Source organism: Mus musculus, chromosome X (assembly GCF_000001635.26).
Source record: "Mus musculus strain C57BL/6J chromosome X, GRCm38.p6 C57BL/6J".
Classification (NCBI taxonomy): Eukaryota; Metazoa; Chordata; class Mammalia; order Rodentia; family Muridae; genus Mus; species Mus musculus.
In genome coordinates this window covers 72,256,348-72,278,749 of record NC_000086.7, presented here as the reverse complement: position 1 = coordinate 72,278,749, position 22,402 = coordinate 72,256,348, and the positions used below count along the sequence as shown (strand labels likewise).

At 44.4% G+C, this 22,402-nt stretch overlaps 1 protein-coding gene and 2 non-coding genes across 8 annotated transcripts; all 3 read left to right on the top strand.

The window, feature by feature from the left end:
* The first annotated feature begins 3,921 nt into the window (after nt 1-3,921).
* On the top strand, nt 3,922-21,824 carry Gabre (gamma-aminobutyric acid (GABA) A receptor, subunit epsilon). 6 transcript variants are annotated; one of them, XM_011247523.2, is made up of 10 exons: nt 3,922-4,104; nt 7,615-9,065; nt 9,454-9,521; nt 14,011-14,045; nt 14,142-14,231; nt 14,925-15,007; nt 16,168-16,305; nt 20,184-20,336; nt 20,466-20,665; nt 20,918-21,824. In XM_011247523.2, the coding sequence occupies exons 1-10, from the start codon at nt 4,049-4,051 to the stop codon at nt 21,296-21,298; spliced, it is 2,655 nt and encodes an 884-aa protein (XP_011245825.1). In that variant the 5' UTR covers nt 3,922-4,048; the 3' UTR covers nt 21,299-21,824. The 6 variants fall into 6 exon arrangements, 5 of the variants coding, with proteins under 5 accessions (XP_011245825.1, XP_011245826.1, XP_011245827.1 ...); NM_017369.2 differs by having other exon boundaries at nt 4,029-4,104; nt 14,011-14,231; nt 20,918-21,318; XM_011247524.2 differs by lacking the exons at nt 20,466-20,665; nt 20,918-21,824 and adding an exon at nt 17,214-17,310 and having other exon boundaries at nt 14,011-14,231; nt 20,184-20,269.
* On the top strand, nt 16,442-16,526 carry Mir452 (microRNA 452). Its single transcript, NR_029974.1, has one exon. It is a non-coding gene; the product is annotated as a microRNA 452 (primary transcript).
* Nucleotides 17,638-17,719, top strand: Mir224 (microRNA 224). The gene has a single exon (NR_029808.1). It is a non-coding gene; the product is annotated as a microRNA 224 (primary transcript).
* Nucleotides 21,825-22,402: the final 578 nt, after the last annotated feature.

Here is a 22,402-nt window from a genome sequence, read left to right as displayed (position 1 = left end):
TGAAATATAGGGCTGCATGTTTAGAAATTCTTAGGAAATTTAAGATGGTAACAGCGCAGTACTGTAGAATAGTTTGGGCCAGCAAGAAGCCCTGTGAAATTACATAGGCCACATGCTGACCAACATGGTTCTTCCAAGGATCTATGAATCAGGAGGGGCCTAAAAATATGCTCTGCAGTCATTTCTCCTCTGCTCATCAGAGTCTGAATCAGTGGTTCTCAACCCTCCCAGTGCTGCAACCCTTTAATAAAATTCTTCTTACTCTTCTCAAGGATAAAAGAACCTCTGGTGGAATCACCATCCCTGACCTAAAGCTTTACTACAGAGCAATTGTGATAAAAACTGCATGGTACTGGTATAGTGACAGACAAGTAGACCAATGGAATAGAATTGAAGACCCAGAAATGAACCCACACGCCTATGGCCACTCGATCTTCGACAAGGGAGCTAAAACCATCCAGTGGAAGAAAGACAGCATTTTCAACAAATGGTGCTGGCACAACTGGTTGTTATCATGTAGAAGAATGTGAATCGATCCATACCTATCTCCTTGTACTAAGGTCAAATCTAAGTGGATCAAGGAACTTCACATAAAACCAGAGACACTGAAACTTATAGAGGAGAAAGTGGGGAAAAGCCTCGAAGATATGGGCATAGGCGAAAAATTCCTGAATAGAACAGCAATGGCTTGCGCTGTAAGATCAAGAATTGACAAATGGGACCTCATGAAACTGCAAAGCTTCTGCAAGGCAAAAGATACTGTCAATAAGACAAAAAGACCACCAACAGATTGGGAAAGGATCTTTACCTATCCTAAATCAGATAGGGGACTAATATCCAATATATATAAAGAACTGAAGAGGGTAGACTCCAGAAAATCAAATAACCCCATTAAAAAATGGGGCTCAGAACTAAACAAAGAATTCTCACCTGAGCAATACCGAATGGCTGAGAAGCACCTGAAAAAATGTTCAGCACCCTTAATCATCAGGGAAATGCAAATCAAAACAACCCTGAGATTCCACCTCACACCAGTCAGAATGGCTAAGATCAAAAATTCAGGTGACAGCAGATGCTGGCAAGGATGTGGAGAAAGAGGAACACTCCTCCATTGTTGGTGGGATTGCAAGCTTGTACAACCACTCTGGAAATCAGTCTGGCGGTTCCTCAGAAAATTGGACATAGTACTACCGGAGGATCCAGCAATACCTCTTCTGGGCATATATCCAGAAGATGTCCCAACCGGTATGAAGGACACATGCTCCACTATGTTCATAGCAGTCTTATTTATAATAGCCAGAAGCTGGAAAGAACCCAGATGCCCCTCAACAGAGGAATGGATACAGAAAATGTGGTACATTTACACAATGGAGTACTACTCAGCTATTAAAAAAATGAATTTATGAAATTCCTAGGCAAATGGATGGACCTGGAGGGCATCATCCTGAGTGAGGTAACCCAATCACAAAGGAACTCAAACAATATGTACTCACTGATAAGTAGATATTAGCCCAAAACTTAGGATACCCAAGATATAAGATACAATTTGCCAAATACATGAAACTCTAGAAGAATGAAGACCAAAGTGTGGACACTGTGCCCCTTCTTAGAATTGGGAACAAAACACCCATGGAAGGAGTTACAGAGACAAAGTTTGGAGCCGTGACAAAAGAATGGACCATCTAGAGACTGCCATATCTAGGGATCCACCCCATAATCAGCTTCCAAACGCTGACACCATTGCATACACTAGCAAGATTTTGCTGAAAGGACCCAGATATAGCTGTCTCTTGAGAGACTATGCCGGGGCCTAGCAAACACAGAAGTGGATGCTCACAGTCAGCTATTGAATGGATCACAGGGCTCCCAATGGAGGAGCTAGAGAAAGTATCCAAGGAGCTAAAGGGATCTGCAACCCTATAGATGGAACAACATTATGAACTAACCAGTAACCCGGAGCTCTTGACTCTAGCTACATATGTATCAAAAGATGGCCTAGTCAGACATCACTGGAAAGAGAGGCCCATTGGACACACAAACTTTATATGCCCCAGTACAGGGGAACGCCAGGGCCAAAAAAATGGGAATGGGTGGGTAGGGAAGTGGGAGGGAGGGTATGGGGGACTTTTGGGATAGCATTGGAAATGTAATTGAGGAAAATACATAATAAATTAAAAAAAGGAAAAAAATTCTTCTTGTCGTGGTGACCCCCAACCATAACATTATTTGGTTGCTAATTCAGAACTGTAATGTTTGCTACTGCTATGAATCATAATGTGAATCTCTGTGTTTTCTGATGGTCTTAACCCCTGAAGGAGGTTCTGATCCATAGCTGCTTGGCTCAGTGGTACTCGGCCACACAAAGCTTTATGCAGGCCAGTAAGAAATACTTGTTGCGGGCTGGTGAGATGGCTCAGTGGCTAAGAGCACCCGACTGCTCTTCCGAAGGTCCAAATTTCAAATCCCAGCAACTACATGGTGGCTCACAACCACCCGTAATGAGATCTGATGCCCTCTTCTAGAGTGTCTGAAGACAGCTACAGTGTACTTACATATAATAAATAAATAAATAAATAAATAAATAAATAAATCTTTAAAAAAAAGATATACTTGTTGCCTTCTAACTTTCAGGCATGCAGTTGAGAGGCTGGGAGATGTGTGTGTGTGTGTGTGTGTGTGTGTGTGTGTGTGTGTGTGTGTGTGTGCATGAGAGAGAGAGAGAGAGAGAGAGAGAGAGAGAGAGAGAACCAAGCTTACTTCATTGATAAAGACCTGCTCACTATAAACAAGCTCAAAAAGCAATGCCTGCGAAAGTACACAGAGAGCAGCGCTCTGAACGTGACAAATCAGAGGGATGCAATAGAGAGGGTGCTGCTGCAGAGAGCTTATTAGATTAGTGAGCTCCAACAAAACCTCTCCACAGAGCCTTCAGGCCCACAGTGCTTTCTAGAGCAACAGGTAAAGGAGGCTATTGCTAGTGCTCAATGAGAGCTTGTCGTGCAAATATCTGAAGTCAATTAGAAGGCTCTATGCAAAATAAATAAATAAATAAATAAATAAATAAATAAATAAATAAATGTATTTCCAAGGATGCTGGAGATTCTTGGTATGCTACCCTCCCCCTAACAGGCTTTCTCATTTCTTCTTCTGCTATTCTCTGGAATATTCTCTAAGAAAAAAAATTGCCTGGCCTATTGTGGAGAGACATTTTCGAAAGCCTCTTCTGACACCCAGGCCCCAAGGCTGAACAGGAAAGAATGTTGAGTCAGTGTCCCTGTGGGATTGTCTTCCAGTGAATGCCTTTATCTGATCCTTTGCTAGTGACTGTTCCCTAGTCCCATGGAATTGGCCTGTACAATGGTTCAGACCAGAGGTTACTAGGGAAAACCCTTAAGGATCTCTTGTTTCCTGCACCAAGGGTGGTACTGAGTTTGTCTAGCTTCCTTAGATGTGTTCTGAAGGGCTGGAGGGTGTGGAGTGAGACCAGGAAAAAATCAGTGAGGCTAAGGGAAGATGTGGAGATTGATGGGGCTCAACAGGTTGTAAGGAAGAACACAAGGACCTCAAAGCTCATCAAGGGGTCTGGAAGGGGTCGCAGCAAAGTACCCGCAATGCCCACGCGCATGTCTTCTCCCTGCCAGTGGAGGCTCCCCAGGCCACAACCGCTACAGCGGTTTTTCCCCAAGCCCTGGGCCTCACGCTGCAGGCTCGCCTCCTCCTTACTCCTCCCGCCACCCCCCACCCCCCCCCACCCGCCCTGGCTGTCTGGCAGCGCCGCAGTGCTGGCGGCTGGGGGCCTTGGCGACAGGGCTCCCTCATCTCCACCCCCTGCCCGCCCTCCCTAGCCTCGCTCCTCGCTGCCGCAGCGATCACGTCGTCGGAGATTTCCATCGGGGCTCAGGGGGCGGGGCCAAGGTGCGGAGCGCGACTGGGGCGGGGCGAGTGGGAGGAGTGAAAGTTGGAGCCCAACAAAACCCTCCACCTCGCTCCGAACAGCCAGACCTGCGCTGCGACCTCTACACAGGTGGTCGTGCCAGGCACCGCCGAGATGTTGCCTAAAGTTCTCCTGATGCTTCTCAACATGTTCCTGGCCCTTCAGTGGAGGTGAGTCTCCATCCCGGGACCGGGGAGCCTTCTGTGCCCAGCAGGCTTCCGGGACCCCCAGGGTCCCTTGTGACCAACCAGGCCAGCCTGGTCCCTTGTCCCTTCGACGCATGCTACCCTCCTGTGGGCCCCCCTGTAGGACGGGCGTCCGGGGGCTGAAGACAGGGAGCCCGGGCAAGTCAGGTGGGACCATGTTCGGTCCATTGGCGTCGTGGACTCCGGCTGGCCCTCAAAGCCCTGGAGCGGTCGGCCAGGAAGCAAGAGCACCTGGTTCCCTATAGTAGACTGACGCAGGAAGAGGGGAAAGGGCGCGCAGAAACCGCTGGAGCTAGGCGCTTACAACTCAGGGGGTTGTGCTGGGGACTTTGGGAAGGTGGCTTCTGGGCTGGGGGTGGGGGGAGCTGAAGTGCCTCGAAATGTTTTAGTGTTTCTAATCGATTCACTCTTGCTCACATTTTTTTTTTCTTATTCGGAGCGCCTGCTAGTACCAGGCACGATGCCAGGCAACTCTGACTTTACTTGCTTCCCATCCCGTTGCTCGTTTTCCTTCCAGTCTCAGTCAGGAACCTGAGCCTTAGTTATCTAAGGGCTCCCACCCCACCTACCTCCCCTTCCCCTTCTCACCCCAAAGCACCCTGCTTGGTCTTAGGGACAGACCTGAATCAGAGGCCAGGAATGTTTTTCTTTTCTGAGGTCTGTGGTTTGTGGCCTGGATTTCTAGCCCCCTCCCTTTTTTTCTGATTTCTCTTGAGTAGCCAGCCTCCCTCCCTAAAACCCCTGAGCCCGGGCCTTTGTATAAAGGGTGTCCCTAGGACTTCTTGGCATTTAGGGTGGAAGATGGTTGTTTTGTGCCTGTGTTTTAATTGGAAGCTGTTTCTTGTGGGGTGTGAGCTGTCACAAGTTTTTAAGCTTCCTGATCTGTCGAGGTTTCTAGAAGTCTCCATGGCATTGGGCTTGTGTCTTTTCATTTGTTTGTTTTGAGAAGGGGCAATGTGTCTTCTCAACCCAGGTTACATAGCTTCTCAGGGAGGATGTGGATACCCGGTGGCTTTCTGGTACCCTAAGGTGAGGCTGGCCTCAGAAGGGTCTTGGTAAATGTTTCTAAATGTGTACTAAGAATTTCTTGCTATTCATGTCCATTTAGATGGTATTTTTTTCTGGGACAAAAGATGGCCGAGGATAAAGGAGGGGGCGTGAAGAAGAAGGGAGGGCTATAAGAGGGAAAAACAGCCCATCCGGCCAGAGTGGGGGGGGGGGGCATGAAACTGACGTGCTCACACTGTCAGCATGGCAACCTGTGATGTCAGGAAAGGGGAGGCGGCAGTGGAGTGTGTTGGGCCAAACTTCAATTTGGTTCATGCTCAGCTTCAAATCAGGTGTATGATTTTGAGCATAGCCCTTTCCTCATATGGGCTCATATTGTTTGTCCATCAATAAATTTTAAAGGCCAGCATATTGAGAAAGAAAGCCAGGGTCTTCCTCAAGTTCTTTTGCTTCCCTCTTTAGCTAGATTTGGAAGGTGGTAGTGCAGAGCTTCAGTCTCATCCAGAATTATCACATCTGGAAGACTGTGGGTGTCTGAAAAGCTTCCCTGGAAAATCTAGCCTTGAAAAAGAGCTTGGTGGCTTTTTGATGATGTGTATGTATATCCAGGAGCTTCTTAACCCCAAAGGTCTCAGGGTGTGGCTATTTGTTTGTTTACACTAGCAAAATCAAATCTAAGAATCAAAGCAACCTCCACTCCCCCCAGATCCTTTTCCTTGTAGGCCTAGTAGAGGATCTCTGGTCCCTTGGGGTGTTGGCCTGGGGGATTAGCCTCTAGATGCCTAGGAGATCTGAAAAACCTTAGGAAAGAACACATCATCTAAATATGACATTTGAAGATAGAAATGCTTTTCCCAATCCTAGTCTTTGCTTAGCCCAGTATGGGAATTAGCCATTTCAGAAATGAGAAATGGCAACAGCTTAGCCTATCTATATGGCAATTATACTATTCTAAAAGCTCAGAACACTGCAGAAAAACAAAAACAAAACAACAAGAAAAAACCCCAACAATTTGATGCCCAATTGCCAGTCCCCTGGTCTGCACCACAGGAACCTGCTCACCTTAGGCTGCTGCTCTTATTTTAGGGATTAAGTTGCCTGGTGGCTTTAAAGTACCATTTTAAAAGTGTAATACACAAATATGAAGGTATAGCAATCATAAATGAACAACAGCTCAGTGAATTTTCATAAAGTAAACATGATCAGGTAACCAGGACCGAGATGATAAGGAAATAATTGCCCCACCCCCAAGTGTCACCAAACTTAAAATCCTCCTAGAGGAAACCACTCTCTTGCCTTTCAACATCAAACGTTAATTAGTGCTGAAAGTTTTTTCCAACGCTTTTAATTGTATTTTTTCAAGTATATGTAGCAAACTGAATATCCATATAGCCACCATCAGCCTGAATATTAATAAAGTGTGACTTGTTTTCTCTGCCCCCTACATACCATTCTTTCAACTTAGTTTTTTTAAATAAATGTCAGACATCATATTATTTTGTATATAAATATTATAGTCGTTAAGGGCTTCACCAGTAAAAATAGTTAAGAATTATTTGTTTATGCTCTAGTTCCACGGTATCTCTATGATATGGTTTTCTAATTTTATTGTAAAAATCAGAACCTGACTGTGATTCATATATTATGGGTATGTATGATTATGTTATAATGCCTTTTTACTGAATTAGAACCCATATACAGAAAAGTGCTCAAATAATAAGCATACAACTGATATGTCAGAAAATGACCACAGTGACACCTTTCATCACCGCTGCTCATACCCTAGGGCTGTCAAGGAATTCCATATATTTGCAGATGGATTTCTAAAGTGTGTATTAATTATTATTGTTATTGTTATTATTATTATTAGTAGTAGTAGTAGTAGTATTGCTGTTTTCATTATTGGTCCTGGTACCCAAGATGGTCTCCCATTGGCTAGCCATTTCCTTGTTGAAGGAAGCCACAAAGTGCTGCTCTGTAGTCTGTCTTCCTCTATGTCATAACCTTGATTATATTATAAAACCATCCCAGAATTTTTCAGTCCTATATACTTCCAAGCATTCCTCAGCAGTCCTGGGCTTTGGCCTGACCCTTCCTCTCAGGTGCCGTGGCTCAGGCATATGTGAGGCTAAGGTTAGTAACAGCATCTGATTGGCCAGAGTTCACGAAACCATGCACAGCTACTTGCTTTCACATGAAACAGCCTTTGAAAATTTAGTCATTTGTTATTGACCATCTTAAAATAAAGAATTATGAAAGAATTGCATATAAAGTCTCCAAAGAGCAATAAAATTTAAAAGGAATTATCAAATTTTATCAGTTAGTGCCTCCTCGTTTACTATGACCCCCCCTCACTAATTAAGGCTTGTGGTGTAAATATTTTGTTTTTCTTCTACCCCAAAAGGCATCAACCCTAACCCTTAATGATTGAAGGTTAGAGCTTAATTTTTTGCTTTTATATTCTAGGGTTGGACCTCATGTTAATCTGGAGAATAAACCCCCTGCCCAAGATAAGGTAGTCTTTGGCCCTCAGCCTCAGCCTGTGCCACAGCCTCTAACTCCGCCTGAATCTCCTGCTGGAGATACTGTAGTCTTCGGCCCTCAGCCCCAGCCCCAGGCTGAATCCCCTGGCCATGATGATGTAGTCTTTAGTTCCCAGCCCCAGCCGATGCCTCAGCCTCAGCCGATGCCTGAGCCCCAGCCTCAGCCGGAGCCGGAGCCTGAGCCGCAGCCGCAGCCACAACCACAGCCGTTGGCTGGGCGCCAGCCTCTGCCCCAGCCCCTGCCTTGGCCCATGCCTCAGCCCCAGCCGGAGCCAGAGCCTGAGCCAGAGCCTGAGCCTGAGCCTGAGCCTGAGCCTGAGCCTGAGCCTGAGCCTGAGCCTGAGCCCCAACCAGAACCTCAGCCTCAGCCTCTGGCTGGCCGTCAGCCTCTTCCCCAACCTCTGCCTTGGCCCCTGCCACTGCCTTTGCCCGAGCCCCAACCTGAGCCTCAGCCTGATCCCCAACCCGAACCTCAGCCTGAACCCCAACCTGAGCCCCAACCCGAGCCCCAACCTGAGCCCCAGACCCCAGGCCAGGTCCAGGCTGGGCGCCAACCCCGACCCAGACCTCAGCCTGAGCCCCAGCCCCAGCCTGAGCCTCAGCCTGAGCCACAGCCTGAGCCACAGCCACAGCCTGAGCCTGAGCCCGAGCCCCAGCCGGAGCCTGAGCCCCAGCCTGAGCCTGAGCCTCAGCCGGAGCCCCAGCCGGAGCCCCAGCCAGAACCCAAGCCGGAGCCTGAGCCCCAGCCTGAGCCTGAGCCTCAGCCCGAGCCCCAGCCTGAGCCCCAGCCTGAGCCCCAGCCAGAACCCAAGCCGGAGCCTGAGCCCCAGCCAGAACCCAAGCCGGAGCCTGAGCCCCAGCCTGAGCCTGAGCCTGAGCCTGAGCCTGAGCCTGAGCCTCAGCCCGAGCCCGAGCCCAAGCCGGAGCCCCAGCCGGAGCCTGAGCCTGAGCCTGAGCCTGAGCCGGAGCCGGAGCCGGAGCCTGAGCCGGAGCCTGAGCCTGAGCCGGAGCCGGAGTCGGAGTCGGAGCTGGACCTGGAGCCGGAACCGGAGCCCCATCCCCATCCCCATCCCCATCCCCATCCCCATCCGGAGCCCGAGCCCGAGCCCGAGCCGGAGCCCGAGCCAGAGCCAGAGCCAGAGCCAGAGCCAGAGCCAGAGCCAGAGCCAGAGCCAGAGCCAGAGCCAGAGATGAAATCAGAGCCCCAGTCCCAGCTGGAGCCTCAACCTAGTGGAAAGAAGCTTCCAGCAAAAGAACCAGAACTCACTGTTGATTGCATGACTGAACGCCCAGGTGGGAAACTGACAAGAGCTTCTCGAATCCTTAACACCATCCTGAGCAACTATGACCATAAACTGCGCCCTGGCATTGGAGGTGAGTTAATGGAAGAAGGCCTCGTCTGATAAAGAAAAAGCAGGTTTTCTATGTAGTTGTAGGCAATGAGTATGGGTTATAGATGAAGGTACCACATACAGATAGGAACTGCTGTGGATTCACCAGGTAAGACACAATGGCTCCTCTAGGTTAAGAATGCCATGGACCTTGGTCAACACTTTTCTATTCTATTGCTCTCAGTTTTTCCAATTCTAAAATAAGATGAATGATTTGAAGATATATACCTAGCCCTTGTAGTCCATGAGCTGGGACTTTCTATAGAAGAACAAAGGAAATAGGATTGGCCCTCTTCCCTCCTTCGATGATTCCCTGTTTGATGTCATGCCTTTATGTGACATTTACCCTGTACTATGTCTATGTCTTACAGAGAAGCCTACTGTGGTCACTGTTGAAGTCATTGTCAACAGCCTCGGGCCTATTTCCACCCCAGACATGGTGAGTACAGAATTTTGATGACAGTTTTTTTCTAGATTGGACACCAAGGGTGCCACTTACTCTTGCTTTCTGCTGTTTGTGTTACTAATCCAGCAGGTAGGGTTTTGTTGTTTGGGTGTTCAGGTGGGGGTTTTAATCACAATTGACTTGAGAACATGAATGGAAAAGGTAAGTCTTTTGCTGCCTGAAGAGGACCTTTGGGATTTTGACTCTAATCTTCAGTTTTTCATTCAAATAAAAACAATAAAACAACTGTAAATATCACAATTGAATGTTTGTCTTTTGTCTGATTATTGGATGAAGTTAAATCTATAACTGATATTTCTTGCTGTACACCTATCCCTATAATTTTATCTTAGTCCTTTTGTCTCCTTTCCTTTCCTGTTATCAATATGATCTCCAGTTAACTTCCATCATCTTTCACCTGAAATATGCAAATGTTTTCCTGCCCAGTCCTACTGAGCAAGCTTCCTCGGTAATGTGCCTCTTGTATTTATAGTTCAAACCCACGATCTAGCAAGCTATGACTCTGTTCTTTTTCATCCCATTAAAGTCCACAGACTATAATCACACTATAATATGCACATTCTAAGACAACATTGTACCTCAGAGCTGGACCTTTGTGCAAGTTCAAGATGCCATTGATCTACTTTTTCACTCATTCAGGGTCCAGCTCACATAGCATCTGTTCAAGGCAACTTCTCTGCCTCACATAGTAACTAATTGCTCCTGTCATACACCATGTCCCTCTCTGGGCACTCAATTTTTTCTGGATTACATGTAGTTTATCTTCCCTAGTATATTTCATGGTAATTAATTGTTTTTATGTTAGTCTTGCTCTCTCTGCTATTGAATCTTTAATGCTAAGAGCATAGTATATCGTAGCTAAAAGTGAATTACAAATGATGCTCTGCAAAATTCAGACGTGCAGTATTTGACAATGGAAGGTTGTGGTAACCAGTTCCATAATAATAGTGGGCTTGGTTTAACATCCTTAATGACACCTAATAAGTACCATGTGATCCAGAGCTCAGCAGCTGATGTTGAGATGGGTGGTCCTGATGGGCTCAGAGGTAAGTAACAGTGATGAGAATCAAGCTGTGTACATAAACTGGGTAAAAGCCTAGCTCACAATGTTTTTGTAGGTGTACTCCCTGCTCTTTCTCTTTATTATGCCATTCTAAATTCTAGTAAACTGACTGGTTCCTTCATTAATAAGATGCCCACTTTCACCTACTTAGTCTTGGCTAAATTTCATAGGCTAATAAGTAGGAGAGATCACACACATTGATAAATACAGCAAATGATCCTAAGTTACTTGACTCTGTATGTTGGATGAGTGTTCTATAAAATCAAAAGGCAGTGCAAATTTTCTCAGGCAATTTGTATAGGTCATAACTAGGGGGAACTACTTTTAATCCTCTGTAAGAATCCTTGTGTCAGAAGACCATTAACCCCACTTATAATACATAAATGCACCATCTCTCCTTGTTCAACACCTATTAATCCTGCTAGCACCAGTCTCACCTGAGCTTCTAGGAGTACTTAGACCCAACAAGCCCTAAGTGTTCAATCTAATCATCCAGAAGTCAGTCAATTTGAAATCAGACACAGTGCTAGTTCATTATGGGAACAAGAGAGTGACCTATTTAACCAATAAGTTCGTATTTTTTAACCTTGTAAAGCCTTATAGTATATATAATCTCCTTCAAGGAGTTCAGCTTCTACACAATTCCATATCATTTAATAAAACAAAGGGTGAGCCCCTGTTCTTGTTTAGCCTGCTTTCCTCTAATTCATTTGCTGAGGAGAACATATATGTCTACCACATAGCCACATATCATGGCAATGGCATGGCATGGGTTATCTCTGTTGTTCTTTGTGGCAGCCAAGTCTCCTTTTCTGACATCAACATTTGAAGCAATTGATGGTCTCAGCAAGGTTTCTTGGTAAAAGAGGTAGCAACCTAGTCAGTGGAGTTGGTTAACTGGGTATTTGGTGCCAGTCACTTGGGCAGGTAGAATAGTAGAGAGAAACCTAAAATCATTTCCTGTACATTGTATTCAAATGTTTCTATTCATTCCCTTGCTTAACTCTGAAAATACCCAGTTTGGCCTTAAAAGGAGTGACCAATCTAGATAAAACTTCCTGGTCATAGCATTCCCAGTTGCTAATGCTGGCTCTTACTATGGTAATTATTGAAGGTGGTTCTAATTAAGCCAGTTCTGAAATGCCACATTACTATTTCAGCTAGACTAAAAGAGATCCATCTTTAGTTACCTGTCAAACTTAATCGCAAATCATTAGTTATACGTTGATGTATGAAGAATTTATAATTGGTATCTTCTTAAACAGCAATGAAATGCTTGTTTTGAACATTGTATAGCAGACCTACAGCATGGCTGGAGGAGGGGAAGATTTCTCATCAACCACCATACAGTTCATGTGCTGAGATATGAATGAGACTTTGCCAGCTACTGGGAAGGTGCAAATTCTTTGAAGGCTCTTTGTGAGGGTACATGAGGTAGGACATGACAAAACATGACAGGACAGGGATAGACAGGATCAGGAGCAATGCCATTAATGGCTGGTTTTTCTACTTCGTTGTGGTAAACACTTTGCTCTTTCTTTTCTGGTTACCAGCAGTTTGATGGCTGCTTCTGGCACCTATTGCCCCAGTGCAGTAAAGGCCAGCTGGGATTTTTGTTCCTTCTTCTCAGAGGGTGATAATGCCCTTTAGGGTCTGGGTTTCTGTGATTTGTGACTCATTCATGATGGACAAATATTCTATCACTGAAGTATGTCATTGGCCCCTTTTTATAATTTTTTTTAATTTTTTTTTAGATAGGGCCTCGCTCTGTTGCCCAGGCTGGCTTTGGTTCAGTCTAGCCTGGTTCAGTCTAGCCCAGGCATAACTTGAACTTTTCATTCTCCTGCCTCAGCTTCCCAAGTATCTAAGATTACAGGCCTGTGTCATGAGGGCCATCTGATACTTATTTTTGGTGCAAGTGAAGGCAAAGCTAGGATAAGGTCACAGTAAAGGTGTTCTGAGTGGCAGCACTAGTATGGCACCACTGGCTGTGTGATTTTGGACATCGTCTCTCTCCAAGCCTCAGTTTACCTACTTCTAAAAATAAATTAGACAACCAGCCTTTAATTGTGCATAGCTCTGGTGCTTGCTTCAAACTGATTACAATTGTATTGTGTATTGCTCTACAAGCGTCAGCCACATGCAGCTGCTTCTTGTGCTTCCTATTAAACATTCTTCTTGATGTTTAACAGACAGTTTATGGGATCCATAATATATAGAGACCACATAATCATGGAACTATCTATTCATGTGCACACACTCTTCAGAGGTTATAGGCACTTATTTGAAAGGAAATATAAAACAAAACACAAACAGAATTCTTCTTGTTAAAAAAAAACCATGACAATAGATAGACATTTCTCTTGTGAATCAAATCATTTCATTTTAAAATATAATTCTGGGGAATGAATGGTTGGGGTTAATTAATAGCTGTGCTCCATGAATAAAAGCTGAAAGGGAACCTTTCCTTTGTACAATGAGTTGTGTGTGCTTATACAGTTCTGAGGACTTTTGAGCTGGGATTTTTGATTTGCAGTGTAGGGGCTGAAATTGTGTTGACCTAGTAAGAGTAGCACCACTGTCCTATGTAATTACAATGAAGTACTGATGATCCACTATAGCCCAGGAGTTTACTGAGGAATGCAATGTGCTACCTATTTGAGAATATAACTTTCTTTTCAGAACAGGGCAGTGGAAAATTCCTGTACCCAATCATATGTTGCTTTCCTCTTTGTAATCCTAGATGGATGCAAGCCTAAGGATATATCAATGGTATTAGGTCTTTGCCTATTGCTAGAGAGGAGAGGGGACAGTATCAGCTATGGACGGCAGCAGAGCTGCTTGAGGGAACTTCCCAGGAAAATAAGGCAGAATACTTACAAGTTTGAGATGATCTATCCCAGACTTTGTAATAAGATCCCATACCAAACAACAACAACAAAAAGAAAACAAAAATGGTGAAATATCCCTTTTATGATTGATTCTCCAGAACAGGATTTAGACTTGCTTTACATTCTTCTGCAAGGCAGAAAGGAGTTTTCTGTGAGAAAGAAGGGAACTCATTTACAACAACCCTTTCTATAGCTCTGAGCTGTGGAAGAATGGTATTGCCCACTGCATACCTTGGGCATTTGGCACCCTTAGTTGTGCCAATCAAGCAGGATGTGATTGATTTCTTAGCTGTGGTAAAATCTGAGTCTCCTTCAGTGCTGAAACGAAAATAATTGGATTGAAAAGAAGGTGCTTCATCCATCTTCAGCTTCTTGGGCCAGTGTCCCATTAATTCTACCAGGCTGTCTTCAGAGTTCCATGTTCAGTAGTGACAAACACCACATTTGCATGTAACTGTCTCTTGTCTACTTAGTCCCAAGTATATGGTTTTCTGTCCCTTCCCACCAGGAATATTCCATTGACATCATCTTCCACCAGACCTGGTATGATGAGCGTCTTCGTTACAATGACACATTTGAAACCCTTATTCTGCATGGCAACGTGGTGAGCCAGTTGTGGATCCCGGATACCTTTTTTAGGAATTCTAAGAGGACCCAAGAGTATGATATCACCATACCTAACCAGATGGCTCTCATCCACAAGGATGGAAAGGTGTTGTACTCAGTTAGGTATGTCAAGCCTTTAGTGTCTCACTTTCTAGGACTCTCTCACCCTTTCAGAAAATTTGAGCTAGGGACTACACAGTAGATATATCATTTTGAATAATATTCCTAAAACCCTGTACAGCTTTTCTAGACCAGGAATTCAACCTCTTCCTATTCAGATATAGACATTGAGATCTTAAATAAAATATACTGCTTAAAGGCACGTGTCAAGTGTTTTGGTAATCATGGAAGCTGGTATTTGGTAGAAGGTAGGTGCTGGCATGACTGCATTAGCTGGACAATTCAATTCCATGTGGGCACAGTATATAAAGGCACGTCCACAGGGACAGAATTGTCCAGGAACAGTAGAAATACATCAGTTGGAAAAATATTCAGGACTAGGCTACATAACTTGAATACCTGGAAGGAGATATTTGTGTCAGCAATATTGGCTATGGAGGTGGTAGAAAGTAGCACAGGACTGGAGCACTGGATTGAACAAGACAGAAAAATCAATCTAGGCTGTCCAATGTACTTCTTTCATGATATAGCCTAGTCAGATTTTAGAAGTTCTTCTTCCTCTCTTTGTTTCACTCCTTGGGGCTTTTTGTCTTAAATTCTACTGATGCCACTCATTAGAGGTGATACCTTGGTCAATGTTGAGTAAATACCTAAGTACACAGAGCCAGCCTAATGAGGCTCCTTTCTCCCTTCCAGGATGACCATTGATGCAAGATGCTCACTCCACATGCTCAATTTTCCAATGGATTCTCACTCTTGCCCTCTGTCTTTCTCTAGCTGTGAGTACCTTCTTAGGTTTCTGGGGATCCAGAGATACGCTGGGCCCCTCTTTTGCTCATCTTTCCCTTTTAATTTTTCTGCTTCTGCTTTTTTCCTGTGATGGTGCCAAGGTTGCTATAAGCCTCCATTTTCTATCCTCACCCCGTTTCCTGCCAGCAATGCTGTGTGTGCACTACTTTAGCTTTATGTTGAATTCTTCCCTCACTCACCCTTGCTCTACCTTAAGCTAGTCACCTGCTTCTGAAGTGTATCTGAAGTATGCCTGCTCCTCTCCATCTCTGCCTTGATGCGGGGCTTTAATCATCTTCTGCTTGAACTTCTGCAACATCTTCACTTTGAAACAGAATATGTGCTAAGCTAAATTCATTGTCTCTTTCCAACTCCTGCCTCCAAAGTAAATGTGTCGCTTCTGTGTTGCCTCATTCAAGGGTGCCATCATTCACCCAGTTGCCCAAGTCAAGAACTCTGACACCCCCCTCATTGACCTCCTACATCTACTCAGTCCACACATCCTGTTGGTGTTCCCTCCAAATCACTATTGATCTCACCTCCCTCTCTGCATTCTGACTGTTAGCTTTCATTTCTCATTTCAAATCTCCTCTTAGCTGGCATGGATCAATTCTAAATTCCTTCTAATGAACCTCAAAGCCCTTCATGACCTGACCCCTGCTGCTTCCTGCTATATAACCCATCTGTGAGATACTCTCCCTAAAGTTTTGCTGTTTCTTCATTCACCTTTCTGTGCTTTCCTTTCACCTTCTTCAACCTCATCTGTATTGAGAATGTTTATTTTCAAAACTTAAAGTGAATGCCCCATGCTCTAGGAAGTCTTTTCTGATCGTGTCCACAAGTGATCTTTCCCTACTTTACCAGTTGTTCCATGGGTAGAAATATTCAGAGCAACCCCAAGATTTAGAGTTCGATATTGCCTTGCTCAGTGAAATGTGAATGCTGGTTCACACCTTACTCAACTTTGCATTTGAAGCCCAGGGCAAATGTACTTATTGAATGCATTTTGACAACTAGGTCAGAGGCAGGGTCTCAAAGCTGGTGAAGCCAAAGTCAAAAGTCCAAAACATGGCTCAGGCTAACACCATGCTTGTGGGGCCCTCAACTTGGCTTCCCAGTCTCATTCACTCTTTCCCACTTTGATTTCCAGTTTCCTATGATGACAGTGAAATGATCTACAAATGGGAGAATTTCAAGCTCGAAATCAATGCGAAGAACACTTGGAAGCTATTGGAATTTGATTTTACAGGCGTGAACAACAAAACTGAAATCATCTCTACCCCATTTGGTAGGTGGTCAGTGGGAGCTAGAGCTGGGCAGAGTCTGAGGGAGGAGCACCAGTAACTGGAATTGGCTATTTGTCCAAATGCTGTGTAAAGAGGGCATGGAAACACTGTTGAGGGCATCACTCCTCTCTTATATATGCTAAGCAGTTACAACTGTTTGCAGAGGAAACTGAGACTTTATAACTATGTCTCAGTCTCATCTGCAAAGAGGTAAGTGCTTTGCCAAGCCCCTTGAAGAATGGGGTGAGTATATATATTTTTGTAACCTTCAGAATGTTCATCTAACTCTGGGTTTTAGATCCTTTGTATTCAGTGTCTTTGTTATATCACTAACTTACTTAGACAACATTGGAGACAGGTACTCGGGTGATTTCTCCAAACCCTGAATCAAGTCAAGCTGGTTGAGTGAGAAGCAAGAGGTAGAAGTGTGCCACTGACTGGGCCTAATCAGCCCCCCTCAACCTGTGGGAATCAGAGGTTTGGACAGATGGGCATAGAGTCAGCGGGAATTGACAGACACAGACATGAGAGAGTGTGCTGGATCTGAATGTATTTGTCAAATTGAGCATCAAACTTTTTATACAGAAGAAAATAGGGAAGTTGGGTGACACACCAGCAAGGTACAAAGAGGTTACTGGATTCTTACACAAGAAGCTGGAGTCATAATGGTAACTAGTGGGGGTTGGAGAGTCTGCAGGTAATTACTCAGCTGCAGTGGCTGGTACAGTAGCATTATCTTAAAGGAGCAACTCTGAAAAGCATGTATTTTCACCAAAGGCTTCATAGTGGAATCAACATAATCTTTGAAAATTTTCTGATCTTGTTCCTGACAAGGACAATAGGGGCAGATTCTGGGTCTCTTAACTTGTAACTCCTGAACAGATGTGAGCATCTTTGCTTATATTCCTAGGTGATCTGAATGAGGAGCCAAGGAGTCTTCCCAGGGTAGCTCTGAGAGCAACCCTGGACCTTCTTCACATGTACTGACAAGAATGTGGATGGAGCAGGTCACCCAGCCAGCCTTTTGTCATTTATTTTGCTTTGTGTCTGTGTGATGATGACATAAAAAAAAAAAAAAACCTGCTATTGCTACTGATGGTCACTGGGTGAGGGACAGCTTATGCTCATCTGACTAAAGCTTTGCTTACGTAGTACTAGGCAGGGAATGGGTGCTGCTTTTCCTTTTCCTGGGGCTCTGAGAAAGCCACTTTGCTTGCTTTGGCTTGGAATTCTTGCTCTTCTACTAGACAACTATGGGCCTGCCTCTTAGTACTTCAGTTTGTCCAGATAGGTGGAGCCCCATCATCAGAACTGGCAGAAGAGACAAGGCCCGGGGGCTTTTAAGTCACTAGTGGTTCCGTTTAGTAGATGGTTTGTGCATTGTTTCAAAATGGTGCCCTAGTGACTACAAAGCCCCAGAGCCAGCATCATCGGTGAAGCAATGGCAGTAGGTAAGCAACATCTCTTCCTGTGGAGAAAGAAGTAGGTCTTTTCCTTTGACTAGAAACTACTTATTCTGAATTCATAGTGTCTCCACTGTCAGTTATTTTTGAGTCAGGTCCCAACTCTCCCAGTTTGACACCAGGGCAGTTCTTCCTAGCTGGAACATACATGTACTCAATTTTCAGGGTTTTGAATGCAGTGGTGCCCTGAAACTTAGCCCACCTTGGACCTTAAAGCAGAGTTTCTGCTTCAGGAGCTTTTCAGAAAGTGCAGCCTTGTCTGTAGTAAATTAATCATCCTTCACTGATAGCTGTTGAGCCTCTAAGGAAATCTTGCCACGATCAAGAGGTCAGTGTCTTCTTGTAAGATTATTTTCTTCCCTAGACAGTTCCCCCCATTAGGAAATTCTTCTTTCTCATCTAAAATGGGAGTTTCTGGAATATTTCCCCATCAGATCTAGTTCTTTTCTCTTATAACTACCTGGCTTACATTAACTGAAGGTACTCTTCCAAAATCAAATGTAAAGCTCTTGGGTTGGAGCACACACTTGTATTCTATTGGGACTCTTCTCCCCAGTTCCTTTTCTTCTCTTGTTCTTCACTGCCTTCAGTTCACTAGTCCTCTGGACAGTCTTTTAATTGTGTCTTTAGCAGTGCAGCCCCCAACTATGATCTGGAAAAAGAGGTAAGAGCTAAAGTCATCTTTAATCAATTTTGTTTTGGTTTGGCTTTCAGTCCTAGATATGTCTCTTCCATTGGTATTGTTTCTTCACTCATTAGAATGAAGGAAATACATGTTAGTATCCTTTTCTTGTCAAATTTCTAGCTTTTAATAAATAAGAAAGTTTCTTCTTTAATCAGAATGAATAAATTTAAAGGATGAGAAATAAAACAGCACTATACATCTTGTGACAAACATATTAAGAAAATTTTTAATCACAGTCAAGACTCCAGGACAGATGGACTAATAATTTGGTCATTCTGGCAAGTAGTATAAAATGGTCCCTGGTTCAGTGCTAGAGGAATTCTAGTGTTAAAGATCCTACTATTCAGGCAGGAACTTTCCCACTGACCATAGCCATTTACTTGCCTTTCTCTGAAGAACCCAAGAAGCTTTGTTCCTCCAAGGTCAAGTCTTCCAACACTAGGAGGAAGGGTTGCTCTCAGTCTGTACTTGCCCACTCAGACTGGTCAGGCAGGTGGGCTGTTTTTTGTACAGTCTACAGTGTACACAGGGTTTGTGCCTGATTTCCAAGGTTATTTTAACCATGGGTTTCAAAAGTCACTGAGCACTATTGCTTGGTTGGTTAGGGGCTAAGCTGAAGGCTTTATATGAGCCCTTCCTGAAAGGAGCTTGAAGGTCCACCTAATTCAAAGTCACAGGTGGCTGTTTTTTCACAGAACTGGAAATTGAGGGCTTAGCTTCACAGAAAAATCCGTAGTTAAGACAATTTAATATCTAATGACATATGGAGAGAAAAAGTGTTCCTCTGGGCAAACTAAGCATGGAGTCATAATATTATGAAGAGCATCAGGAGCAGCATTAGGAACAGAATATGCAACTGGAAATACAAGTTTGACCAACTTCTGGAAGATCCATTCCTATCTAGAGTAAGTTCAAGAGAAGATCATTATGCCCAAGTGAATGTGACGGCCTACACTGCCTTCTGACTGAATATTCTGCAGATGTAACATCTAAAGCTTTACTGAAAAGATCATATTCATCTATTCTTCTGTTTTCCTACAACACTGAATTTATGTTAAGGAGTAATAGATTAAGAACAGTCGAGGATTTACTTACCAGGATAAATATATGTGCTATCTAAACTGGGAAGCAGTTCAGTTAGTTTTGGGTAAGGCATTCATGTGTGTATGCATATAGATGAGTCAAATCTAGTTAGGTCTTAGAATCAGAATGCATAGTATAGACTTTATTGTGTAGCTCATATATAGCAGAATATGTCATATTTGGCTAAACCAAGTAGGCATGCTGTGAGGGCTAGCAGTGCAGATAATACTGTAATATCACAAACTATACATTGCATTTCTATAGGTTGGAAGGTCTCAGCTAGCCATCAGCTATTAAGTCAGGGTACCATGAAAGCAAAGGTTATGGGGTTGGTTTTTATTTGTTTGTTTTTGTTTTTAACTTTCCTCTCACTACTACTACTCTGGGATAAACAGATTTTGGGAGAGTGAATCAGTTAACTGAAAGTGGGTTTATTAATACTCTTGTACTGGCTTATCTCTCAACTGGCCATGGGTATTACAGTAAATCTCCTCTCTGAGCTTCTACTGAGCTACACTGAAATAGTGTGCCTTTATTCTAGAACTCTGGAAGGGTTTCCCACGAGCTGGACAGTGGGATCCATGATATATGTGCCATTCTGGACATCAGGCCAGTACTGCAATGCAGAGGTATATTTGATGTCTTTCAGGTGACTTCATGGTCATGACATTCTTCTTCAATGTAAGCAGGCGGTTTGGCTTCATTGTCTTTCAAAATTATGTTCCTTCTTCTGTCACCACAATGCTCTCCTGGGTCTCCTTCTGGATCAAGATAGAAGCTGCTGCTGCCAGGGCCTCTGTAGGTAAGAAAGTATGGCGATCTTAATTAAACATGGGCATATGTCATAAATTAACGTTGACCAAGGGAAGTATTTGCCTTCTCCTGTTGTCCTGTCAGAAGCTTAGCCCATCTTCACTCTTTGTTCTTATAGGGGTCAGTTCTGTGCTCACCATGGCCACGCTGGGTACCTTGTCCTGTAAGAATTTCCCTCGTGTCTCCTATCTCACGGCTTTGGACTTCTATATTGCAATTTGTTTCGTCTTGTGCTTCTGCACTCTGCTAGAGTTTGCTGTGCTCAACTTCCTGACCTACAATAATATTAAACGACAGGCTTCTCTAAAGGTCTACCAAGTAAGTACCAGGTGTTGGTATGGGAAGCAAAACTGTAGACTGAAGATACGAGGGTTATGGCATGTGGGTGGCTAACTTTCCAAGTGATAAGAGGTTCCCTGGGGTTATAGAGGAAATAAACCTGGTGTGATGGTGGGAATCCCAGAGGACCTAGAACTGGTGTGGAAAATGTAGTTTCTAGGAAATTCTGGGCCAGATTTCCCCTTGACTCATATTCCCTTTACCATTTCTCTTTCTTTTTCTCTATTTCAGCTTCCAACCAATAGCCGTGCTAATGCACGTACTCGTGCTCGTGCACGCACCCGCGCTCGTGCTCGTGCCCGTGCACGACAGCAGCAGGAAGTGTTTGTGTGTGAGATTGTCACCTATGAGGAAAATGCTGAAGAGGGGTATCAATGGTCTCCAAGATCAAGAAGACCTCAGTGTCCCTGGAGGCGGTGTGGCAGAAGCTATGTGTGCTTCAGGGTTCTCAGGAAGTATTTCTGCATGGCTCCTGGTTGTGAGGGAGGCAGCTGGCAGCGGGGCCGCATCTGCATCCATGTTTATCGTCTGGATAACTATTCGCGGGTGCTTTTTCCCATTACATTCTTCTTCTTTAATGTGCTCTACTGGCTGATTTGCCTTAACCTGTAGGCTCCAGCCAGTAGCTCATGGAGCAACCACCTCAGTTCCCCATGTGGTCCTAAGCCCTTTTGCCAAGGGAGTTGAGAGACAATAGCAGCAGCAGCAAGCCTGAGGAGAGTATGTCTCTGCTGGTCCTCCTTCTGTTGGCCCCTTCACTCAATCTTCTCAACAGCACTTCTCAAGTAACAGCTCACCTCTCTATTCTTCAAAGAGTATCCATGATGTTCAGTGTGCCCACATTTGAACAGATAAGCTATCTCTCATTTGTGTTTACAGCTATTTTCCCCAGGAGGCTATGGTTCCATTTGTAGTGCTAAGGGGCCCAGCTCAGGCTCAGCCCCAGAATGCACAGAGCAACAGTATAGCAGAAGGAGGGTCCTCATCCTTAAGTCTTTAAGTCAGACTATTTGATATTTTTCTCCCTGCCCTCTCTTCCTATACACACACACACACACATACACACACACTCATACACACACACACACACACACCACTCTCTGTAGGAGGAAAGGAGCCAGCAAGTGGGCCTATTTGAGAAAGTAACCTGTCTCTGCTGCTGTGCCATCTCCTCCCCCCAACCCCTGCCTCCATCTGCACTACCAATTCAGTTCCCTTCATCTAATGGGTATCTATTCTTGTGTGCAAAGTTTGTAAATTCCCCTGCTTTGTATGCCTCCTCCTTCCTCTTCTTTGATCCCTGTGATTCTTTCTGTAACTTCCCCAGTGACTTTCCCAGCCCTGATCCAGGTGCTAGGCTTTGTGTCTCCCAGGGGCCAAGAAACCAAGAACACTTTGTTGAGCAGCAGTCATTGCCTACCACTGATTGGTGCTCACCTCAGGCACCGTCTAAGAGTTTGATTGTTTCCTTGGCCCCTGGACCCATAAGCCAGTTCACTGCCATCCCTGGGGCACTCACACAATTGCAATCAATTGAACTCCCTTAAATTTGTATAACATTTTCCCTTTGGCAAAGTACTTTTGACAAAACATTTCTATTTGGAAACTTGTTATAGCTCTGTGACATCTTTGGGTACAGGTTGTCATAATGTAGATGGCAACCTTGAGACATAGATTTCTATAGGATTGTGGATCTTTCTGGAAGCCAATCTGGAG

Excerpts from the sequence above, each read along its gene's own strand:
- Gabre (NM_017369.2), top strand. The coding sequence starts at position 4,049 with ATGTTGCCTAAAGTTCTCCTGATGCTTCTCAACATGTTCCTGGCCCTT. Across the intron at positions 4,105-7,614 it reads TTCCTGGCCCTTCAGTGGAG|GGTTGGACCTCATGTTAATC; the intron begins GTGAGTCTCCAT and ends TTTATATTCTAG. Across the intron at positions 15,008-16,167 it reads CCCTCTGTCTTTCTCTAGCT|TTTCCTATGATGACAGTGAA; the intron begins GTGAGTACCTTC and ends TTTGATTTCCAG.